Below are 25,434 nucleotides of genomic sequence, written 5' to 3' on the forward strand. Positions count from 1 at the left end.
ACAATGTATCAAATATTTCCTCTATATTTATTAGAATAATTGTTTTCCCCTTGTAATTGAGTATTTATAATGGAATTATAAATATTGTTAATATGATGCATGATGTGCTATTTAAAAAAATTTCATTATAAAATTGAAAATTTCTTCAGTAAAAAATATATGTAATCGTTGAAAAACGAAATCCAAAAAAGAAGCCATGAAATACCGAAAATAGGACTGTGGAAAGCCAACGTAAAAGGAAGATAGACATGTGTTTTTGGTCATTTAATGACCCATGCATCAAAACCCACCTACGAACGCGTGTGGTCTCAGCTCTCATAAATCAAACCGAACACAAACCTTCATCTTCTCTCCCTGGGTTTTCCATTTTTTTCTTCTATACCAAAAAAAAAAACCTTTTTTCTTATTGTTAACTCTCTCTGCTAAGTACTCGAGAGTTCAACTTTTTCGTATCCATGAAAGCTAAGTTCTCTCTTTCAAGGTAACTAAAGTTTTCTTTACTTTGTCTTATTTGTTCTTTTTTAATTTTATCTTTTTCACAGTTTTTTTTTTTGTTGCTCTGCCTGTATTTATTTGCAACAAGAAAAGAGCGAAGAGGAAAAAATAAATATTGGAAAAAAAGTTGACAATCAAAGTTCAAAGATTTATAACAATGAAAACCCATTTTTCCAGGTTGGTTTTGGCACGTGGGTTTTAACGTCCGAGTTCTTCTATGAAGGCTAGACATGTGTTTTTCTTTTTCTTTTTTAAAATCTGTTCTTTTGCATGTTTATATACGTTTCTTATCAACAGTTTATTAGTTAATGTAGTTTTTTCTCACTGTTTTCTAGCTTTTTTTTTTTTTTTAGTTTGTAATAACTTTAATGAAATGGAGTGACATGTTTTCTTGATTGATTTCATTTTAATGGATACTACTGTTTCAATGAGATTGATTGATGTTGATGTATTGACGGCTATATGTAATTGGGGGTAGTTTTGGATTTTGGTTTAATGTTGTTCTTTGTCTGCTCAATGGGCTTGTCAACAATTTGTGCCTCGGATTCGAATGTCGGCATCCACATGATTATAATGACTTGAGCTTCATACTTGAGTTAAGGGCTCCCGTTTCTTTTTTCTGCTTGGAGATGTATATTAGTAAATTTATTCACTATGCTTGGTTTAATATTTGTGGAGCTTTTGGTTGTATTTGCATTTCAAGATTATAGAATTTATGATTTTTGGCTGTTGAACTTTGAACAAGCTTTCTTTCTTTTCGATCTCAAAATGTTGAAAAATTGCCATGATAATTTTTTCCATCCATAAAAAATCCCTATGTTTGCATTCAGGACCCTCTGAAGTAAATGTCAACTCCAGAGCTGTTTTTATGCACTATTTTTCTCTTTTCTTTTGGTGAGTTTAGTTCTTTTTACTCAATTCTTGAGCAGATGGATACCACTCTTTTGGATAAAGACATGGAGGACAATGAAGAGGGGTCTGCTGAACAATTACCTGTGTCGTGTTCGTTTTTAAACGAAATTTTTGGAGATCCAGAGGTGGTTCCTCGTGTTGGATATCAATACCAAGCACAAGTTCCACCATTAGTTGAAGATTGGCGTGGTTTACAGGTTGTAAAGGAATCACTTGATTCAAAAGACATAGTGAATGTGTCAAACCCTATTCCAATGGGATTGCCTATCCCTATTTTCTGGACAAAGACCGAGGTTGAAAGATTAAACGGTGCATTCGAATTTGAAAACAGCCAAGAGAGATGCTTTACATCATGCCATGGATGTGCAGAATACAAAGTTGAAAGTCTGTATTCTGCACTAGGTGATCAGAAAGACAAGGAAGGGTATATGGAACTTCATCCTAAAACCAGATCGAAGATGTACGTTGATTTACTCTTTCTGCAGGAACCAAATTCTAAGGTGAAACGGGTGGATAGAGGTTTCTGTCCTCTTCCGGACACTTCAAAGGAAGTATGGAAGGATATCGAATGTGACGGTTTTCTTCTTGGGTTATACATCTTTGGAAAAAATCTTATCCTTGTGAAAGATTTTGTTGGGAGTAAAGAGATGGGAGAGATTTTGTCTTTCTACTATGGAAAATTTTACGGGTCTGATGGATACCGTAGATGGTCAGAATGCCGAAAGTTAAGAAGCAAAAGGTGCATTCATGGACAAAAGTTGTTCACAGGATGGCGGCAGCAGGAGTTGTTATCGAGATTATTTTCTCATCTTTCAAAAGAATGTCAAGACATGTTGTCTGAGGTATTTTTCTAATCCAACTCATTTGATCTTTCTAAATAATTAGGCATATATTTAATTCGTTAGTTAGTCCTTATATGTAATTTGAGTGCTGTAAAGTGCACACATATATGCTTCCTAGTCTATTTGTTTCTTCCTTGTTTCCTTTAAACATGATATGGAACACTACATTATGTTCATGGGGACCTTAGTTTTGTCAATTAGCATGGTTTGTCATCTTCTGAATTTTATTTCAGTGTTGCCTGTGTAAATTTGCGTCATGCAGAATTGCAAATTTAGTTTCAACTGCATGTATGCGTATTTCGTTGATTGTGCATCTTTTCAGGGTGATTGAAGTCAGATCACTTTGGAAAGAAGCATACTAGAGACTGGTAATTAGTGATGATTTTGTGGAGTCTAAAGTTATAAACCAAAAAATAGTATAGATGCTATTTAGGGTTTGAGATGAAGAAAGTTGAAACGGATTATTGAAGAATGTTGAAGTTTCTTGTTACACTGAATCATTGAACCTAATTTTGCAGCAATTTTGGTCTATGATTTGACAAAAATATTTCATCATGATGGTTTACGAGTTCTGGTTATTGCAGGTTTCTAAGACATTTGGTGAGGGAAAAGTTTTCTTCGAGGAATACGTGTTTACTATAAAGAATGCAGTTGGCCTTGGTATGCTCATAGAAGCTATAGGTATTGGCAAAGGAAAGAGAGACCTGACTACCATGGAGCTAGTAAAAGCCAATCATGTAGTTTCCTCGCGTCCTGAAATACCAATTGGCAAAGCATGTTCTGCTCTTACCTCAGCAGATATTATCAAGTTTTTAACAGGAGATTTTAGGTTGAGCAAAGCTAGATCCAGCGATCTTTTCTGGGAAGCCGTTTGGCCTCGCCTGTTAGCCAGAGGTTGGCACTCTGAACAGGCAAAGGATCAGGTTTTTGCTGGTTTGAAGAACTCTCTTTTGTTCCTTATACCTGGTGTAAAGAAGTTTTCAAGGCGGAGACTAGTGAAAGGGAACCATTATTTTGATTCTGTTACTGACGTTCTTAATAAAGTTGCTTCAGAACCGGGGCTTCTTGACCTTGAAATCGAAGTGCCTGAAGGCAGCAGATAGAACAAAGAGAATAAGTGGGAGCCAGTAATTAATCAAGCTCCTGATTTTGTGGTAAATAAACACAATCGTTACCTCAAGCCACGAAATTTTGGTTGCAATCGGGATTTAATGAAATTTATGATTGTAGATACTAGTTTGGTCCAAAGGGATGAACAATCCAAGGTTCGAGAGCTGAGAAGCTTACCTCTTGAAGCTACTAGCTTGTCCCACCCCACTGATACATCCAGTGATTCAGAAGAGGACACATCCGATGACTCAGAAGATGAAGCAGAAGAAACTAGTACTTCAAATGCTGTGGAGGCCGTAGTTGATGGTGGAGAATGTGTGGACTTCTCAGATTGTGTAAATAGTAATTCAAATATTGGCATTCCCTGCGTGATACGGGGTTGCGCGCGGACCAAGATCGAGTTGCCAAGTCACGAGAAACTCCTACGAAAACCCTAAACAATTAGATCTGAAACGAAACAGAAAATTAAAAGATTAGATTTTTGAATTTTCAGATCTGAAATAAAATCCCCAAATCAGCAAAGAATCAAATTGAGAATAGAAATAAGTGTTAGGGTTCTTGAAACCCTCAAGGAGATTGTGATTCTGCCCAATTGAACACCAAGATAGTTTTCCCCAAATTTCGACAATCTAATTTCACCCAAAAAGAGTATGGAAAAACCCTAGAAATTGGGGAATTTTGGGCTGATTCCTTAAGATAGAAAAAGGCTGAAAACACAATAAGAACAGAAAATAGATTAGATAATGATTCAGCACAAGTAGAAATAAAGAAAGAATTGACAGTAAGAAATTAAAAGATAAGTCCTAAGAAGCCTTGAAATCTCGAAAGATCTCACAACTCCCTTCAAACGGCTCTAATCTCCCCTCCAAAGAATATCAATGGCAAGAAGAAGGTTGAAGATGGCTCCCACAATAAAAAAGATTGTTAAAACAACTTCTAAAGAAAACTCAAGAGAAAATCCTTGAAGAACTCAAAGAGAATTTTCACTCAAATCAAATCTGAAATTTTCAATGTAATTGTAATGTAATGTAGGGTGGCTGGCCAAGCCATATAAATAGGCCTTTCAAATGTTTTCCTAATTTAATTAGAACACTAAAACTAAAACTAAAAAAAAACTCCTAATTATTTTAATATGGAAATTCGGCCAAGGGTCTTTTATTTGGGACTCTTGGATAAACATTTAAACTAAGTAAAATAAATAAATAAATAAAAATAAAACTTTACAACTTGGGCCACTTTGACAATTTGGCCTGATTTTCAACTAAGTATGGGTGGATTTCTTGATTGGGCTTGGAATCTTCTTATTGGGCCTTGCCCTCAAGAATTTGGGCTTTTGTGACTCGTATCATTCCCCCCTTCCTCAAAAAGATTCGTCCTCGAATCTGAAAAATCAAATGAACTCGACTTTCCTCTATCGAACGGGACTAATGGCAATTGAGTCCACTGAAAAGAATAGCCATGAGATAGTAAATAGCAACGGAAACAAGCTTGTAGTCCAATCATAAGCATAACAGAACAGGTATAACGCATGTGAATGGACAGATTCAGATTACCATGCAAACAATCTAATTTACTCACCACTGCCTCGTCAAATATTTGAAACAAAGATGGACATGTTTTAAGGCATTCAGTCATCTCACATTGTTCCCACAAACCATGAATAAATTGCGAGTAATAAATCAAATGGTAAACATAATCGTCACAAGTAGGTATTTGAAAAGATTTACATGGTTCACAGAGTTGCATAATCATACCATGCATTAATCGACGGTCTATAGATTCACTCACACATGCATTATCAAAAACAAGAATCTTTTTATCAACCATCAAAACAGATAGATCATCAATAAATAAAATAGGACAGTCAAGCACGTTTCGATCTAAGTGTTCATCAACACGATCTTTATCACTATCCGAGGAGTACAAAAGTGTTTCAAAGGTTTCAAGCATCTTACCTCGATAAGCAAAAGAATAAGGGTCGATTTTACCTTTTTCATTTAAAACAAACCTTCGTTCATCGGGGGCATAGTGTAGTCGAATCTCCGTTGTTGAGTTAACCTTTGTCAAATGGAACTCAAACTTCATGTACAACCACATAAACTGTTTAAGGCAAGAATATAAATTGAAAACAAATTTGGCAAATTTCGTTACCTTATTCTCCAAAACAGATTTGGACAAATTCAAGGATTTTACACAAGGTAAATCAAGAGAATAACAAATCACGCTTCTTTTCGTAATGACTTTATCAACCACAATCGAAGAGTAACAATTAATCGGATCAAAATGATGGGATCTTTTAAGAACTAAGTCACCAAAAGTTTTATCAATAATTTTCAAATCTGCACTGGACTCGGTTTCTAAAATTTCCTTACCTCGCTTACCTTCGGGATCATGTAGTGTGATTTCATCTTTGCTTAAGTTGATCGTATGAAAGCGTCTTTCATTTGAGAGGTATTGAAGTTGAAAGTTATCTTTCGATCTTTCGGGAACCTGAAAAGTAGCAACACAAGAAAAATTCATATCTTGGTTAGTGGAAACATTCCTCACTAGCCTTTCCTCGTCTTTTTCTTTTGTTTCTTTTTCTAACTCATTTTCTCTTCTTTCTTCAACTTCTTTTTCAATTTTCTTTTCTGTTTCACATTCCTTTTCACTCTCAATCTCTTTTTGCTCTTTTTCATTCTCTTTTTCTTTTTCCTCACTTGTTTTAACAGAATTTCTCAGTTTGATTTGGTCCCCATGGACTTGTTCCGGAGTGAGCGGCACTAAGGTAAGTTTCTTTCCTTGATGCTTGAAAGAATACCTATTGGTACGACCATCGTGAGTGACTTTTCGATCCAGTTGCCATGGTTCTCCTAGCAACAAATGGCAGGCTTGAATAGGCATTACGTCGCACACAACTTCGTCTTGATACTTACCGATAGAAAAGGCAATGCGCACTTGTTGAGTGACCCTAAATTGGCCTTCGTTGCTAAGCCCTTGTAGTTGATAAGGTTGTGGATGCTTGGTAGTGGTTAAGCAAAGCTTTTCCACCATCGTCGTGCTGGCTATGTTCGAGCAACTTTCACCATCAATAATAACTCTACAAAGCTTACCTTGTACATGGCAGCGAGTATGAAAGAGATGTTCTCGTTGCTGCTCGCTCCTTGGTTTTGCCAAAGATGATTGTCCACGATCATGAAAATCATCATCCATTCTAGTGACACGTCGAGGGCCGCGCCTTTGGGGTTGGTTATCCCTATCTTCCTTAATTGGATCTCGATATTGATGTTTTTGATTCACTCGTACCTCATTCAAAGTAGTATTCAATGCTTGAAGTGTAGCATTTATTTGTGTGATTGCAGCAGTATGTCCATCTAACTGTTGTTGGACTTTCATAAGTGCATCATTATTATCACCTTTAGACATCTTCAAAACCTATAAAAAATAAACACTCAACACTCAAAAATAAAAGTTAGCAAACCTCACCATTAATCACTCAAAAAGAAAATTCAAATTCTCAATGAGGTCGAATTCAATCTTGTGAGTTCTTTATCAGAGTTTATATCAACCAATTAGAGAGTGTGAACCAAACTACCAAAGAATCCTAATTTGCACTAGGATGCCAAAAACTGACGAGACACCAATTGATTCGTGTTGCACCGAGGAAGAAGTTGTGCACACGTTTAAATCCTACTAACACAAGAAACAAGAAGGTGTTAGATAACGTAAAGGAAGAATAAAGGTAAACAAATGAAAACCTACAGCTAAGAATCAATAAAAATTGCTGAAAACAGAAAACCCGAAAAACTGCGGAGTAACTTGACAACTTCGTTCGAGGTGTTCCCGATCTCCAAAAATCACGAAATTAAATCTGGAGTGTCCTTATATATTTAATTTTTGATCTGGAAAATTTGGGCACCAAATTCAACCCGCTGAATATTTTTTTAATTTTTTATTAGATTTCGTCTTTTTTCAATTTTTTGACTTTTTCGACTTATTTTTTTGCGGGAAATATTTTTGTATATTCAATAACAGTGCCAAAAATATGTATGTAAAATTTCAGATCAATCAGAAAACGTTTACCCACTCAAATGAATTTTTTTCGAAAATTTTTCTGGGTAAAACTGCTGTTTGTAATTTAAAAAATAGAGATCAGTTTAGAAATCAACCAAGAACACCCAAAACGCCCAAAATCTGATACCAAATGATACGGGGTTGCGCGCGGACCAAGATCGAGTTGCCAAGTCACGAGAAACTCCTACGAAAACCCTAAACAATTAGATCTGAAACGAAACAGAAAATTAAAAGATTAGATTTTTGAATTTTCAGATCTGAAATAAAATCCCCAAATCAGCAAAGAATCAAATTGAGAATAGAAATAAGTGTTAGGGTTCTTGAAACCCTCAAGGAGATTGTGATTCTGCCCAATTGAACACCAAGATAGTTTTCCCCAAATTTCGACAATCTAATTTCACCCAAAAAGAGTATGGAAAAACCCTAGAAATTGGGGAATTTTGGGCTGATTCCTTAAGATAGAAAAAGGCTGAAAACACAATAAGAACAGAAAATAGATTAGATAATGATTCAGCACAAGTAGAAATAAAGAAAGAATTGACAGTAAGAAATTAAAAGATAAGTCCTAAGAAGCCTTGAAATCTCGAAAGATCTCACAACTCCCTTCAAACGGCTCTAATCTCCCCTCCAAAGAATATCAATGGCAAGAAGAAGGTTGAAGATGGCTCCCACAATCAAAAGATTGTTAAAACAACTTCTAAAGAAAACTCAAGAGAAAATCCTTGAAGAACTCAAAGAGAATTTTCACTCAAATCAAATCTGAAATTTTCAATGTAATTGTAATGTAATGTAGGGTGGCTGGCCAAGCCATATAAATAGGCCTTTCAAATGTTTTCCTAATTTAATTAGAACACTAAAACTAAAACTAAAAAAAAAAACTCCTAATTATTTTAATATGGAAATTCGGCCAAGGGTCTTTTATTTGGGACTCTTGGATAAACATTTAAACTAAGTAAAATAAATAAATAAATAAAAATAAAACTTTACAACTTGGGCCACTTTGACAATTTGGCCTGATTTTCAACTAAGTATGGGTGGATTTCTTGATTGGGCTTGGAATCTTCTTATTGGGCCTTACCCTCAAGAATTTGGGCTTTTGTGACTCGTATCACTGCGCCTCTGACAGAATTATATCACTGGAAAACCATGGAAGCCATGACACAAGTCTGCTTCTTGATGATGAAGAAAATGTTATGAAGTATAATTCCAGACAAAAGGTGCCATCTAGTAGTTCAAAATATACGACTCCTCTTATTAGACAGCAGAATTCAACTGATGGACAATCAAGCTGTGGTGTTGGAAACATTGCTTCTTACAGGATGTCAAATGAAGAATATTCACACTGTAGGTTCAACCAGCCTGATGCTTGTCAAGATATGCTTTTTCAAACAGGATCCGTGAACTTGTTACCTGCGACTTCTTTGTCTAAAGGCAATGCGGATGAAGATGAATATTCAACAAAAACTCAGTCACATACATTGATAGATTTAAACGTTCCTCAAGTTTCAATAGGTTTTGAATCTGATGGACCATTAATTACAGAGACAGTGCAAAATAGTGACAAGTGTCCACATGTATTGTTCTTTCAATCTGAAATAATGGTGCAGCCTGAGCTGTTGAGGCATCCTGATAAAGTTGCGGAGATCAATCAGCATACTACAATGCACAATCGGAGGCAGAGCACTAGGAACCGACCGTTAACCATAAAAGCATTAGAAGCTCTTGAATGTGGGTTCTTCAGTCCTGTGAGGAAGAGAAAGGCTGCAGGGGCTCCACAGAATAACTGGCGAAGAGTTCGTGGGAGGCCTGTTGTTAGTTCCCTTTTTAGAAATGGTGCTAATAACCCCAACATAGAGGAGAGTTAGGATTGTTTGCACAGTGCCAAAAAAGATACCCAGTTAGTCTCAAATCTGAATCTGAATCATCTGATAAACAGGTGTGGACTATTACAAAGCTGTTCATGAAAAAACCACATTTCCACCCGATGTCCTACACAGCAGTTGTGTTCTGTATGCCTTCGATTTTTCTGGTCAATAATTGGGAAGCCAAATATTGCCTTTTTTTTTTGTACTAGTAAAATACCAAGACCCCGTTGACCAAACCAGCTGCAGATTCGAGACCAGTGTCCAGTGAAAAATCAAAGTTAGATGAAGCCAGTCTTGTACAGTGTAATAATCTCAGAAAGGAGAGGCTTGGAAACAAAAGCTTTACCGGAGACTTTTCAGTATAGGAACAATTGACACAGGTTGTTGTTGCTGTCTTCTATATTATTGACTTGCAAATGGTTTGAATGCTGAAAAATCTGATCCCAATGAAGGTGACTGTTAATTTATCTCTATGTAAACATGTCCTCATAAAAGGGTCAATTTGCAATTTAACAAAGTTGTCCTACTATTAGCAGTGTTAATTTTTAGTTGCAGATATGCTATTCTGAAAGCGATATTGAAGCTTAACTGATGTGTGCTGGTCAAAATGGGGAACAAGATGGCATTGCCATTGCAGGATATGTGAGTTCTTTTTTTCTGGATACAACAAGTTGAAAGATCTGAGTTACATGACAGGCAAAAGAAAAATGAGCAATTGAATTGCATCCAGTAAAAAACACAGAAAGCAAAGGTTTTATCAAATCATAATACAAATTCAAGATTATCTTAGCTTGCATGTCACCCAACAGAGGAAAAAAGGAAGGAAGAGGTGAAAAAAAAGAGAAAGAAAAGCAAGCATCCTTGGGAACTTACTTTCCTCTTAAATCCCTATGAAAAGCATGCGCATTCTAGGCTAGGATTGGAAAGTGGCACCTAAAAATTCATTGAAATTGATTGACATCTACCCCAGTTTCGTATGATATTGAATGGTTGCAATTGATGCCTTACACATTCTAGTAGGTGAGAAAATGAGGCATAAATGCCTGCTTGAATTACTAGGTAAACCGCAGTAAGCTGAGTCCACCCTTACCTACTCAGCTCCCAGGTCAGATTAGGACTAGTATTTCAAAGAACATGGGTTCGAATAGAAAAAAAAAATTCAACTTATTAAATCTTTCAAATCTATCACTTTACAATTATGTTAAAAAAAGAGTTTTTTCTTTTCTTTTCTCAACAATAGAATATTCATTAGTGTTATTTCTTTTACCTCGATCAAACATCATTTTCATTACGAAGAAAAATCATAGAGAGAGAGATAAGGGAAAGAATATAAGGGCCGTGGCCGTCTTTTCCGTTGTTTTTATCCATGGGGTTACTTAGCCTATGTCAATTAGCAGCCTAGTTCCTTCTAGATTATTCATCATCTTGAAATGCTCTGCTTAGGGTCCTCCTGTATATTCCATCTTTGCCATAATATATTTCAAAGTATAAAGTTGGAACATTGCTTTGTCTTCACACTGTTGGTGTTTGATGTTTGCTTCTTCATAAATCATACCGATCCCCCTTCCTTCGATCATAACTAAGCACTTCTATTTGTATTCACCATTATACTGAAATTTCATATTTAGTTTAAGTAATGCTTGTTACCCAAAAATCCCTGCTAATAATTAACATGAATTACTAAAAATATTTCTTGATTGGTGTTTTTTACCTGAAATTTCTTCTACAGGTCATTCAAGTACAAAAAATATGAACTTACAGAGCAAATTTGAGCCTCCAGAATGAATAAAAAGTAGGAGTCAAGTGATATAATGGTATTTTTATATGCAATAGTATTTCGCTAATGATATTGTCAACTGAAAATTCAGACAGTGTACATTTCTATTTAACTTCTAGTATTGAGCAAATGAAGGAGACTTTGTTTTGTTCTTCCATTAATTCAGGATTATCATCTTGTCAGTAAGGGAAAGAGCTAATGCACTTTTTATTATTAACCCCCCCCCCAACAAAATAATAATAAAAAATTACTTAGTCGGTTATCAAATTTTTCAGCAAGTAAAATTTGATCATTTTTAAAGTATTATTATTTTAGTTTTTATCGCTTTTTTACTTCAATCATTAAATTTTTTTATCCCGACAATATTAAGAAAATAACTTTTTTAGTGACCAAATGATAACACCTTAAGAATTGGGTGACCAACTAGATAATTTACCAAAAAATTAATGCACTTTTTTTATTTATCCTTTTTCTTTTACCCTCAATTTGGAGCAATAAAAGACTCACAAAAAAACCATTGGGATAATTTCAAAAAGGCATTTATCAAGAATCATGGGAATTTATAGGCTTATACAATGTTATAGGAGAAATAATTTTATTTTTTCTGATAAAAAATGTATTGAAACAAGGCAAAGAAAATTATAAATTATTATTTTAGTAAGTAGATTTACTTGTCGTAGTTACTCTAAAAATTATATAATTATATAATATACCTAGAAAACAAGGTAGCAGCCAGCAAGCAACCATTTCTATGTACATTAGCTTGTTTGATAAGCTTCTTTCAATCTGTTGCCATTTATTCTTACTATATATTATTACTCGTAATTTAGTTTTATGTAGTTAATAATTATATATATTTACACCCAATATTAAACTCTAATTTTTTTAGAAAATTCTAAATGAAATTTTTAATTTTTTAAAAAAAAAATTTATTCTTTATATTTATTTTACTATTTATGTTCGAAATTTGTAATTATCATTTCAACAATATCATTTGAAGGTTTAAATTTATTTCTCCAAATGGCGAGAGCTTGCCACTTATGCATCCACTTCTCTATATACCTGTTGGAAACTAGGTAACAATATTTTTTAATTATCATCATCATCATCACATTATTAGTTCTATACAAGAAAAGCCATCTTGGAAAATCAACAAGATTAATTTATATTTAAAAAAAATAGAAGGACGGGAATGGCAATTAATTAATAAACAGGAAATTAAGGGGCCAATTCCCATGCCGTTGTCCTCATCAAGCTTTGACACTATAACATAAATATCTTATTTATATAAAACCAAAGAAGAACAGGTTCCAATGGTACTACTGTGGCAGATAGAGCCCTCTCGTTTCACCAGAAATGAAGGAGAATTCCCTGGTTTTTGTCTTCCTCTACAGATAGCAGGTTCCTGATTTTATGTTTACCAAAAAAAACAAGCCCCCACCTTTCGTTACCGCACCGAAAACAAGAAACTGACACTTGAATTTGGAGCCATGGATGAAAATTAAGGAAACAGACAAGCTTTCCACATTATCACTATATTTCTTGGTTTCCTCTCAGTTTCAAATGTCAAAAATCTCAGGCGATGATGGAAGCCTCTCTTCTGGTAACACTGGAGAGGAAGTCCACCAGCTGCTCCTCAAAAATAACTTCCCACCGGCCTCCGTTTCCAACATCAATAGTTCTTCCTCTCAACAGCCACAGCCACAGCCACAGCCACAGCCACCGGTCAAGAGGAAGAGAAATTTACCAGGAACTCCAGGCAATTCCTTTTACCCACCATCATTCTCCATTTTGCTTTCTATTTCTATGCCAAATTTATATGTAGATTTGAACCATTTGCTACAGTTATTTTTAAGAAAAGATTAAGCTGTTATAGAACGGGTTCAATTATTGCTACATATATGTATATGAGATTACAATAATTGCCAACAACTGTTTGCTTGATTGCACTTTTCACTTTTTTTTTCTGACTGTTTTTTTATACTAAGTATATAATTGTTGTACTTTCTATGAAACCAGATCCAAATGCTGAAGTTATAGCTCTATCACCGACGACCCTTATGGCGACAAATCGGTTCGTATGCGAGATATGCAACAAAGGATTTCAAAGGGACCAGAACCTACAATTGCACCGGAGAGGCCACAATCTTCCGTGGAAGCTAAGGCAAAGGACCACCACTGAAGTCAAGAAACGAGTCTACATATGCCCCGAGCCCACTTGTGTCCACCACAACCCTGCTCGTGCACTGGGGGATCTCACTGGAATAAAGAAGCATTTCAGCCGTAAGCATGGGGAGAAGAAATGGAAATGCGACAAGTGCTCCAAAAAATACGCTGTGCAATCGGATTGGAAAGCTCATCAGAAGACCTGTGGTACTAAGGAATACAAATGTGATTGTGGAACCATTTTTTCAAGGTTTTTTTTATCTATCTGTACATACTTTATACAAATGATTTTGCATGGAGACGTCAAAAGATGTGTTTTCCTTTAAAAAGGTACAATCGGGTGCAGTGCAGTTACCATGTTGGATGTTTGTTGTCCTGCATTGATGATATAGATTATAATATATATATGCGTTAGTTATCACTTAGACAATGGCCGACAATTGATAGGGTCTTTTTGACGCCTTTTGCCAGTAAATCATGCGTCGAAATAGCTCTCTTTTTCTAAATGTACTGTTTCTTTCTTTTAGCAAGATTTGAATCTAATAATAACCCTAATTTGATCCCACTGCTGCAGGAGAGACAGCTTCATCACCCATAGAGCATTCTGCGATGCAATAGCTGAAGAAAACATCAAGGTGAACCAAGGGCTAATGAATAACGCGGGATCAAACTTACAAAACCAAATGCCAGATCTTCTCATGTCATCAATGCCAATGTGCAATGACAACACATTTACGGGAATATCTGATTTCAACAACTTTGACTCGAAAAGTACCCCACTCAAATCCCTTTCCCAAGAGCTAGTGCCAATGCCATTTAAGTCCATGAACATAGGAGGAGGCATGTTTTCAAGCAACTCGGGCACTCTATTTGGCACCACGAGAAGCATTTCTTCAGCTTCGTCTAGCCTACAGCTCAGTTCAAACGGTTCATCTGGCTTCAATTATTTGCAGGATACCAAAAAAGGTCGCCAAATTGCCGGGTCGCCCCACATGTCTGCAACAGCCTTGCTGCAGAAAGCAGCCCAAATGGGTGCAACTGCAAGTAATAGTATAAACTCACCAATGATGCAAACAAGCTTTGCTAGTAGCATGGCAGGTCCTTACCAGGCCATTAGACCGCCAACTTTTGGCGGTATTCAGCAGCAAAACATATCTAATTATGACCAATTCCCATCACAAACTGACCAGTCAAGCATGGTTGGAATCAGCGAGGGATTCTCCAACCAACTCATGCAAAAAAGCCCCAATGAATTCGCCCAACTTTTTCAAGGAAGCTCAGCAATGAACGAGATGGGAATGTTGACTAACATGCTCATCAGTGGAGTTGACCGAAACCAAGGCTTGATGAAGAACGTGGAACATGAAGGTAGTGGTAGTTCTTATAACTTGTTGCAACGAAGGAAGCCAACGGGGCCATCAATATATGGAGCCAGCAGTGGAGGAGGTAACATGACGACCCTTGATTTCATGGGGATCGGAGGGTCAAGGCCGACCAATTTGCACGAACAGCAGCATCTGCAACAAAGGTTGGAATTGGAAGCAATAAGCCAACAAAGACTGCCAATGATGAACCCTTTCCAGCAACAGTACTCGCATGGGGATTCAACTATTGAAAAGCCCATCTGGGATGTCTGAGAGCTATCGTTTTTTGTTTTTCTTTGGTTATTCTATGTTGTCAGCCTTCCCTGGAAGATTTTCCAGGTGACAATGCTGAGATGGCCAATTTGGCATTAGCTAGGTACCAAAGAGGGTTCAAAGGGTCCACACCCATTTATCTATCCTTTTAAGTTCATGAATGATGAACAGTGGGAAAGGGAAAGCAATGTGTAAACCTTGTATCCACTCCCCCAAAAAGCCTCATTTTTCTTTCAAAGTTGAAACCAACCACAAACGTATAATCCTTTGTTTTTGTAACCGACAACTACATGCAAGCCAACAGTCAATTCGTATTAAACAAACAAAATAAAGGGTTAAAAAGACTCAGTTGGGGGGGCATTGTTAATGCAATCATAAGCTGTAGGATCTTTGTTTTGTATCACTCCTTCGAGTTTAAGAATGATGATGAGATTAATTATTAGTGTGGTGAGATTTAGGGGAGAGTAATATTCTGTTTTAATAGAAAAAAATTCGTATAATTAGTTATTTTGGTTTCTTTTTAGTTGGGTGAGATGAGTTGGTCGGTCTTAACCTCAGTTTAATCGGTTAGTTTTCAGTTTTTAATTATTTTTTATAATATATAATAAATATATTATTATATAAACCCAACTCGAAAAATTTGGGCAGCTTAACTAAAAATCGACCAAATTGGTTAAATTAATGTCGGTTCAGTTTGGTCTTTTTTTTTTAATTATAGTTGACCAGATTGGTTTTTTCATGTTAAAATCAATTAAGTTAATTTAAAAAATATTGACCGATTAAATCGATTGCTCTCCTACATAGTAGTGAAATTAAAATTAACTATGTTTTAAAAATCAGTCTGCTACCCTAGCAAGTCAAAGTCTGTCGCTGCTAGCATGAGTATCTAGGTTTTCTTGTTTCTTGTCTTTTGTTTCTGGCATTCTTTCGTCTTTTTGCAAATCTTTCTTCACAAATCAGCCTTTAGTCTCTGCTTGAATTAAGGATTATTTAGATTGGCGTTTGATACCTGCAATAATGGAAACTGAATTAGCAAGTTTGTCACTTAATGAAGAAGAGGATGAAATTTTGGAAATTCCAATGGTTCTAATCCCAGGAAGAGACAAGAGCAAATTCCAACTAGTAGGTTGCTTTCTAACAAACAGTATAATCCACTTTCCAACCATGAAAAGCACGATGAAAAATTTGTGGCATCCGGTCCGTGGAGTTCAGATCCGGGATCTGGGAGATAAAAGGTATATATTCCAATTTTTTCACATAATGGATATGGAGCGAGTTATAAAGGGGTCGCCTTGGACTTTTAACAATCACTTGTTGGTTCTTTACAAATTGTAATAGGGGGAGGACCCATTAAAGGTGCCATTAATATTTACCCCTTTTTGGATACAAATTCATTATGTCCCTGTTGGTTTATTTTCTGAAAAATTAGTAGTACAATTGGGTAATTTCTTGGGGAATTTTTTGGAGTATGATGGTACAAATTTAGGGAAGGAGAATCGTAACTACATGCGTATAAGGGCCCAGACTGACATCAGACGACCTTTGAAAAGGAAAAAACAAGTTTTGTTTAACGGAAGATGTTCATATGTCAGATTTAAGTATGAGAGATTATCTTTGTTCTGTTTTTACTGTGGCCGTTTGGGGCATAGCGACTCGTTTTGTGAAGCTAAGATGTTGCTTGGAGTGGAAATTGTAGAATTAGGGTGGGATTTGTCTTTGTGTGCCAGTCACGTGAGCTTTGTCGATGAACAGTATCTGGATTCGGGGGGAGGATGATGAGAATCATGAAGGGGATAGGTGAAACAATTGGGCCCCAAGAAATCGAATATGAAATGCGGATAACAATGGAAAGAGTGGGAAGGCTATCGATCCAATATTGGGTTTTAGCCTAGAAGGGGGATCCTTATCTTATGACAGTCAAAAGGAAAAAAATACAGTCAGAATTGATACAAACAAGGATGAGCACGACTTGGAGGAAGGTCTCCTTATTGGAGAAGAAGGAAAAAAGAGAACTAGAGGAGTGAGGGACAACTTCTCGGAGAAAGAAGATATGGATTGCTTAATGGTAAGGAGCAGGAGATTGATGGATGCTAACCAATTATTATCGATAGCTGCCAAGAGGCAAGCCGACCGAGCGTAATGAAACTCTTAAGTTAGAATGTCCGTGGTTCGGGGAGACCACGGACGTTACGTAGACTTTGGCATCTGCTGAAGACGTACAATCCCCAAATTGTCTTCTTTATAGAGACAAAACTTGATAAAAGACAGATAGAAGGAGTGCGACGAAAATGTGGTTTTGGGAATGGTATTGAGGTTGATTCAGAGGGCAGTAGAGGAGTTTTATGTTTGGGATAGAGATTGGATATTTCGGTCATTCTTCGCTCTTATTCAAAGAGACACATTGATGTGGATATCAAGGATAATGAATTAGGAGTTAAATGGAGATTTATAGGTTTTTATGGATCCCCGTATGCACGTGACAGAAATAATTCATGGGATATTTTGAAAAGTCTAAAAGTTGATGACGACATCCCTTGGTTTATCTGTAGGGATTTCAATGAAATAATGTACGGATCTGAAAAAAAAGGAAGGTTACCTAAGGATGAAAAGAGAATGGAACTATTTCGAAGAACTCTGGAGGATTGTCAACTGTCTGATATAGGATATTCTAGTAGATGGTTCACGTGGGAAAGAGGTAACCTTCCAGAGACGAACATTCGAGAACGGCTGGATAGAAGAGTGGCTAATGCGAGATGGATATCCATGTTCCCGGAGGTGAAAGTGCAATATTTAGTACATTCTTTCTCAGACCACTGTCCTCTTTTAACTGATACAAGCAACATAGGTGAAAGATTGAGGAACATAATTTTCAAATTTGAAGCCTGATGGATGCTAGAGGACTCTTTTCTTAATGAAGTTACTAAAATTTGGGAAATATCTTCAGGAGACTTAATGCAAAAGCTAGAGAATCTGAAGAAAGGCTTGGCCAAATGGGCTGGACAGATCCAAATGAATTGACAGAAGAAGACGAAGGCTGTTACAGCTAAGTTAACCGATTTATATGATGCTGATAGAGATGACAACAGTTTAGCTGAGCTGATTGAAACAAAAATACAATTAAACTTTGAAATCGAGAAGAATGTGCGGTACTGGGAGTAGAGGGCCAGACTGAATTGGTTGAAGTTCAGAGACAGAAATACGACATTCTTTCATAGCCAAACAACACAACGAAAGAAGAAAAATTGTATTCGTAAGTTGCAAACTGACGATGGCAGGGAAACAAAGACCTTACAAGATATGTATGGAATCGTTCGCTCTTATTTTCAACAACTATTTTCAACAGAACAGAGGGGTCCTTATGAACATCTGTTATCAAACATTAAACGTTGCATACATGAGGAGGATAATAAACATTTAACTACAAATTATTCAAAAGAAGAAATTCAAATGGCGGTGGTCGACATGGGTTCTATGAAAGCGCCAAGAGAAGATAGACTTCCAGGACTTTTTTATCAAAAATGTTGGCACATTATTGGAGATGAAGTTACCAATTTCTGTTTGCACCTTTTAAACGGTGATATGGACGTGAGATCCCTTAACTCTACAAATATTTTAGTAATCCCGAATAATTCTAGCCCTTATAATATGATGCACTTTCGTCCGATTAGTCTTTGTAATGTTCTCTATAAAATTTTGGCAAAGGCTCTTGTGAACCGCTTTTAAAAAGTGATCAGAAAATGTATTGATGCTGCGCAAAGTGGCTTGGTGCCAGAAAGACTAATTTCTGATAACGTGCTGTTAGCATATAAAATTCTACATACGTTGAAGCAGAAGAGAATGGGTAAGAAAGGGTTCATGGCAGTAAAACTCGATATGAGTAAAGCTTATGATAGGGTCGAGTGGGAATTCATAAAACAGATAATGATTCGAATAGGTTTCGCAAACAGATGGGTAGAGACTATCATGCAATGTGTTACTACTGTTTCTTATTCAGTGGTCATGAACGGACATCTAGGAGAGGAATTTCAACCAACCAGAGGGCTTCGTCAAGGTGATCCATTAAGTCCATTTTTATTGCTTTTATGTGGTGAGGCATTATCTAGTTTATTGAGGATCGTAGAGCGAGAGGGAATTCTAAGAGAAGTGAAGGTTAGCAAGAATGGTCCATCGATTTCACACCTATTTGCCGACGATTGCATCTTATTTGGGGAAACCACAAGAAGAGGAGCGCATCTATTCAAAAACATATTGCAAGAATACGGACATTGCTCGGGACAGTGTGAATTTCGATAAATCAACGGTATTTTTCGACAAAAACACTTCAGAAGAAAAAAAGCAAATGGTTGTCAATTTACTGGGTGTTTGAAGTTCAATCGAGCCAGAACGTTATCTGGGATTACCGAATATGATGGGAAGGAGAAAGAAGGAAGCTTTTCAGAACTTGAAAGATCGTCTTCAAAAATGCATTGATAACTGGAGTATCAGGTTTTTATCGCAATGAGGTAAAGAAGTCTTTATTAAAACAATTCTCCAAGCAGTTCTGACTTACACGATAACATGATTTCTATTGCTGAATTCTCTATGTGGTGATCTTGAAAATATTATAGCGAGGTATGGGTAGCGGAAGGGACATGGGAAAAGGGGAATTCATTAGTGTACTTGGAAAAATCTTTTTTTTTAAAGGAGAATGGCGACCTTGGTTTTCAAAATTTGAGTCAATTTAATGTTGCGTTGCTTGCTAAACAAGGATGTCGTTTGATTCATTATCCTAATTCATTACTAGCCAGGGTTTTAAAAGCAAAATATTATCCGCATTCGAATTTTTTAGAGTCTCAGTTAGGAACTTTACCTTCACTTATCTGGAAGAGTATTTGGGCAGCTAAGGGGCTCCTTCAACAAGGCCTAAGCTGGCGAATCGGTAAAGGGAACAAATTCTCCATATGGAATGATCGATGGGTCCAAGGAATTGATTTACTGGAAAGGTACAACAGGTCAGACAGTATACGATTAGAACTTGTTTCGGATCTTGTTGATAGTACGAATAGAAGCTGGAAGGTAGAGCTAATTAACAATACCTTTTACTCAGAGGCTGCTCGAAAAATCTTACAGATTTCATTATCAGAATCAACACACGAGGACTTCCAAGTCTGGAGGGGCGAACCAATAGGGGAATACTCAGTCCATAGTGCCTATAAACTATTACAAATTGCTAATCTGAATCCTAGTAATTATTTGTTACAGGCTGAAGCTAAGGAATTTTTCAGTAAACTATGGAAACTACAATTACCACCTAAGATCACAATCATAATCTGACGCATATCATGGAATTACATTCCTATATTGAGCAATCTACAACAAAGAAGGTTAGTGACAAATGCCAGATGTCCCCGGTACGGTGATGAAAATGAAGACTGTCATCATATTTTTCGGCAATATTCCACAAGTATAGAGGTTTGGCAACTTTTAAATCTATCTTGGATCACAACTTTTGCGCATCAAGATTTCTGGGAGTGGCTCACCCTGATCTTCAACCAAGGAACAAATGAACAATGCAGGCATTTTTGTTATGGCTTATGGATACTGTGGCATTCAAGGAACCAACTTTTGCATGAACGGGTAAATACAACGAGTAGAGACCTCGCACGAAAAATTCAGGATCATTTGGCAGTATACAAAGGGATTAAAGTTAAAATGACTTCATCACATACGAGGCTCAATCAAAGAAATAGAGAAGACGTACCGATTATGAAGATCCAGTTCGACGCCGTATTTAACAACAGAGAGTTCAGATCAGTGTCGGGGTTGGTAGATAAGGGTCCGATGAACTAAGTTTTGACCACGAAATCGATTATTCATCGTAATGTTGCTTCTCTGTTTGCAACGGAAGCATTTGCAAGATTAAAAGCAATTAAGTTAGGAATCGAAATGGGTTTTTAAGAAATCCAAATAATGGGCGATTTTCTAATAGTAATCAAGAAAGGTCAATAATCTACAACAGCAAAGATATCCAGAGCAAGAAACCATATTTTCAGAAGATTGAGTTTAAACACATACAGAAAATAATGAATACTACAGCCCATAATATTGCAAATGAAGCACTACAGAATAGCGAGAGAAATCACCTGGAGAACGAGGAGCTGATTCAGCATGATATGAGAGTAAAGGAACAATGAACTAGAAATTTGGACTAAGAAGACTGGAAGTGAACTTATGTCTAAAAAGAGATAGAAAACAATGAAAACCTTGGGAAACGCTATCGTCAAAAGGAGAGAACGGATGGGGCAAATGATAAGAAATGTCAAGAGAAATTAATGGGTGTAAGACCCAATTTTGGCCCGGGCTACACATATAAAAAACCAAAATTAAAACAGATCATCAAATGAGTCCCTTTACAAATAAACCCAAAATAAAACTGGCCTAGTTTCATTAAACAAACCCAATAAATAGACCCCTAACCCAAATCAAAGCAGGTCCGGTAGGCCCATCTTCTTAACAGTTTCCAGGAAACCCTAAGGAAGGGGTCCTTTGCGCCACTGCTGCCTTCGTGACAGGTTCCACGCACGCAACACCAGCACCTCCACGCATGTCTCCTGTGTGCTCCGCTCCACGATCGCACCCACGCCCCACGTTGCCCTTCTCCACCTGCAATTTGAACAAAAAATAGCAAGAAACTGTTTTTATTTGGCTATAAAGCCTTCAAATTTTGTGGGTAATGGGTTTTTTTTTTCCTTTTGGGTTTTTGAGGGAAATTGTACACGAAATACATACAAAATCAATAGAAAGCAATCAAAATATACTTCAAAGGTGATTTAAGGTCTCATTTTTTCTTTTGATTTTATTTCTATTTTTCTTTGATTTTTATCTACTGTATGTAAACAATACAAGAGAAGGAGACTCACCGTCATACTCGTGTTGTGGGGAGGGCTTCGTTCGTCGTCGGATTTGGGGCTGTTAAGGCAGGGAGGAAGGTGAAGGAGTTGAGAGATACTCCAAGGCATTAAGGGTTTTCTTTAAAAAGAAAGAACAAAAGTTTTCTTTAAAAGCAAGAAAAAAAAAGGGATTTAAACCAGGTTTGGTTTCAAGTGAAAAATGAAACAGTGTTTTTTTTGGGGGGAAGAGCTTGACCGTGTGTTTTGGCTATGAATGGGGGATTTACGTAATTAGTCCCCCACCTTCGCGCTAGCTCTCAATTGGCCCTTATTTGAATTTTATTCGTTTTAAAAATTTCCCCTAGAGTTTGCACGCTGTTTCAAATCAGTTCTGGCTGAAACGTTCTGTTTTGGGGGTTTGGTATATTTTTTTTTAATCCCTACTGGTTTTTGCACATGGCATTTTAATCCTCCTTGTTGTTTGATAGATTTTATTTGCTTGTAAACTACCCTTTTGATTTCATTTTTACTTCAATTGAATCATTTCATTATTTTTATTTTTATTCCATTTTAAATTGTTGTAAGTATTCGTGATTTTCTTTGGAAAATTTGTTTAATAAATGTTCTTTGGAATTATTTTTCTTTCTTGATTTCATGCTATATCAATTGTTGTTTATATATATATATTCATTTGTATATGCTTTTATATTGCATATTTATGTAGTGCATTACATTAGAATTAAATGTTTTATATTTTTGTATTGTTTAAATTATTCTGATGGCTAGTGTAAATACCTTTATATATTATTTTATGCACATGTATGCATAATTCTTATTGGTTTAATTTTATTCCATGAATATAATTTCTATTGGGTTAGTGAACGCCATTTAAATTGTTTTGTATATTACTAAATTTAAATTTCCTTTCATATTGTACATATTATAAGTTTTGACTACAAGAAAACAGGTTTTTAGCGGCATTTTTCGCGGCGCTTTAGTAGAAAACGCTACTAAAAAGCGAATAGATAGGGTATTAGTGGCGTTTACAAAAAAACGCTGCTATAGGTCGATCTTTAGCGGCGTTTTTAAACAAGCGCCGCTAAAGGTCGACCTATAGGGGCGTTTTTCTCAAACGCCGCTAAAATATTAATCCGAACGACGTCGTTTAGATTGAGCTTTAGTGGCATTAACGACGCTTGATCAGAAACGTCGCAAAAGATTAATCTTTAGCGGCGTTGTGTCAAAAACGCCGCTAAAACTCAATCTTTTAGCGGTGTTTCTGATTAAGCAGATTAAGCCAAACGGCGTCATTTTACTTTGAGATTTAGTGGCATTAGCGGCGTTTTTAAAAAAACACCGCTAATAGTGGCATTAGCGGCTCTTTTTAAAAAACGCCGTAATAGATTGAGTATTAGCGGCGCTTTTTGATAAACGCCGCTAAAGCTCGATAACTATTTTAAGTTTTAGGGATTGATTTGGGTTTAATGGTTGTGGTTTAGGTAACTATCTATTTTATCTAAATAAAAAAAGTAACAAATTGATAAGGATAGGTAACTATCTATTTTAGATAGGACAAATTATAATAAATTAAATAAGGTCTTATTTTTATTTTTATTTCGCTTTTATTTAATTTGATCATAGCTGAAACTGACTAATTTATAAATTAACAATATAAATTAACTACACCATTCACTTAGTTATGGGAAAGTTAATTTCATTTTAGTTACTTAATTATGAAAAATTACAATTTGATAACTTAAGTTACCAATCTGTTAATTAAATTAATCAATCTTATGATTTTGTCTAAACCCTAACGCACTAAAACCTTAATTCACTAAACCTTTAACCCCTTAAAACTCTAAACATTAGACCCCTAACCCATAAATCCTAACTCATTGACCTTGACTCCTAACCCCTAACACTTAAACCCATAAACTATAGGCCTTAAATTTCAAACCTTAAACTATAAATTCTAAACTCTTAAATCATAAACCCTAAAATCTTAAAAATAAATTTTAATATAATATTAATGTGTATATAGATATTAATATAAAAGCAAAAAACAAAACACAAATAATGAAAAAGGGAAAAAAAAGTGAAATGGCAAAATGATGCATTTGGCAAATGGAATATCAATCCAACATATATTTGAAGATTACGTTTATGTTTATGAAAATTATTTTTTCGAAATTAATAATTATCTCACTTAAATTATGGTTAGCAAAAAGTTGAAAAATAGTGATGTTCTTTTTTACTATTAGTGGGTTTAGTGATTAGGGACTATTAGAGTATTATGGTTTTAAGGTACAATTAGGAGTATTGATAAAAATGAGAAAAAATCAAACGAATTTAGGGTGCATGGATTTAGGGGTTAAGGTTTAAAATTTAAGTTCAAGGTTTAGGGTATTGGGTTTAGAATTTAGTTTATAAGGTTTAAGGATTGGGTATTGGGTTTAGTCTATAGGGTTTAGGGTATTGGGGTTTAGTGTATTGGTTTTGGGATTAATTATACTTATTAAAAATTGTGTTTAAATCAAAGGCATTAGCGGCGTTTTAGTCTAAAACGCCGCAAAAAATATTTAAATTTAAACAAAACGGCGCCGTATTGGTTTTACATATGGGAAATTGAATAAAAACGCAACCGTTTTAAGTGGCACGGTTAGTGGCGCTTATTAAAAAACGCCACAAAAATATGATTAAAAGAATGAAAACGGCGTCGTTCTACTTGGAGGGACAGTGGAGTTAGTGGCGCTAGGTCATAAACGCCGCTAAAAGTATAAGAAATTGTATTGAAACGTCGTCGTTTTAGTTCGCGGGTAGTGGATTTAGTGGCGCTATCTTATAAACGCCACTAATAATATGAAAAATCGAATGAAAACTACATCGTTTTATGTGGCGCGGTTTAGGAATTAGTGGCGCTACCTTATAAATGCCACTAAGAATATGAGAAACCGAATGAAAAATACGTCATTTTATGTGGCACGATTTAGGAATTAGTGGCGCTATCCTAAAAACACAGCAAAAAAACTGAGTTACTGGCGCTTCTTTATAAACGCCACAAATGTCATTTTCTTGATATCCAAAACTGTGTCATTTTGGTTTCATTCGTTTAACTCCAATTCACTTCCCCGATACTTCTTGTTTTTTCCCTTAGCAAAATTTCCCCAATTTAGGTTTAGGGATTAGGATTTAGGGATTGGGTATTGGGATTTGTTTATAAGGTTTAGGGATTGGGTATTGGGTTTAGTCTAAATCCCAACCGATCCGCTGGTGAAGAATCTGACCCTACCACTGCTTCATCGCCCTCGGCTAACCCTCTGCTGCGTCGTCGTCAGTCTCCACTGTTGCAGTCAATCGGTAAGAATCTGACCCTACCACTGCTTCATCGCCCTCGGCTAAGCCTTCTCTTTTGAATGAAATATTTAATATATGTTTTAGTTTCCTGTTTGTATTGTTTATGTTGCTTTGCCTTATGTTATAAATTTTTGTAGTAGTTCTAAGTTAGAAGATTTAAAACCACAGTGGCATTGCTTGAAAGGGTTCAGCACTCGAGGCTCTATAAGATGCTTAATTCACATTTCATGCAAACATTTACTTTTTTTTATTGTTTTGTTGCTAATAATGGAATGGATAAATACTATAATTTTATATGCAATTATAGATATTGGGGTTCAAATCCGAGATCTGCTGCCTTATGCATGATATGAG

At 36.0% G+C, this 25,434-nt stretch overlaps 1 protein-coding gene, 1 long non-coding RNA gene and 1 pseudogene across 3 annotated transcripts; 2 read left to right on the forward strand and 1 right to left on the reverse strand.

Annotated features, from left to right (window-relative positions):
* Positions 1 to 336: 336 nt before the first annotated feature.
* On the forward strand, positions 337 to 10,090 carry LOC107923318 (uncharacterized; annotated as a pseudogene).
* A 2,253-nt stretch (positions 10,091 to 12,343) lies between these two features.
* Positions 12,344 to 15,143, forward strand: LOC107923015 (zinc finger protein GAI-ASSOCIATED FACTOR 1). Its single transcript, XM_016853215.2, has 3 exons — positions 12,344 to 12,813; positions 13,074 to 13,470; positions 13,795 to 15,143. Exons 1-3 carry the CDS (start codon positions 12,549 to 12,551, stop codon positions 14,855 to 14,857), a joined length of 1,725 nt encoding a protein of 574 aa, XP_016708704.2. The 5' UTR covers positions 12,344 to 12,548; the 3' UTR covers positions 14,858 to 15,143.
* Positions 15,144 to 15,613: 470 nt separating this feature from the next.
* LOC107924505 (uncharacterized) lies at positions 15,614 to 22,028 on the reverse strand. Of its 2 annotated transcripts, XR_001691791.2 has the most exons (6): positions 21,757 to 21,953; positions 20,980 to 21,499; positions 20,598 to 20,728; positions 19,933 to 20,458; positions 19,707 to 19,831; positions 15,614 to 15,866 (listed from the first exon to the last, which is right to left on the reverse strand). It is a non-coding gene; the product is annotated as an uncharacterized lncRNA (long non-coding RNA). The 2 variants fall into 2 exon arrangements; XR_001691790.2 differs by having other exon boundaries at positions 19,933 to 20,728; positions 21,757 to 22,028.
* Between the last annotated feature and the right edge of the window lie 3,406 nt (positions 22,029 to 25,434).

Source organism: Gossypium hirsutum, chromosome A11 (assembly GCF_007990345.1).
Source record: "Gossypium hirsutum isolate 1008001.06 chromosome A11, Gossypium_hirsutum_v2.1, whole genome shotgun sequence".
NCBI lineage: Eukaryota > Viridiplantae > Streptophyta > Magnoliopsida > Malvales > Malvaceae > Gossypium > Gossypium hirsutum.

Excerpts from the sequence above, each read along its gene's own strand:
- LOC107923015 (XM_016853215.2), top strand. The coding sequence starts at position 12,549 with ATGAAAATTAAGGAAACAGACAAGCTTTCCACATTATCACTATATTTC. Across the intron at positions 12,814-13,073 it reads AAATTTACCAGGAACTCCAG|ATCCAAATGCTGAAGTTATA; the intron begins GCAATTCCTTTT and ends CTATGAAACCAG. Across the intron at positions 13,471-13,794 it reads TGTGGAACCATTTTTTCAAG|GAGAGACAGCTTCATCACCC; the intron begins GTTTTTTTTATC and ends CCACTGCTGCAG.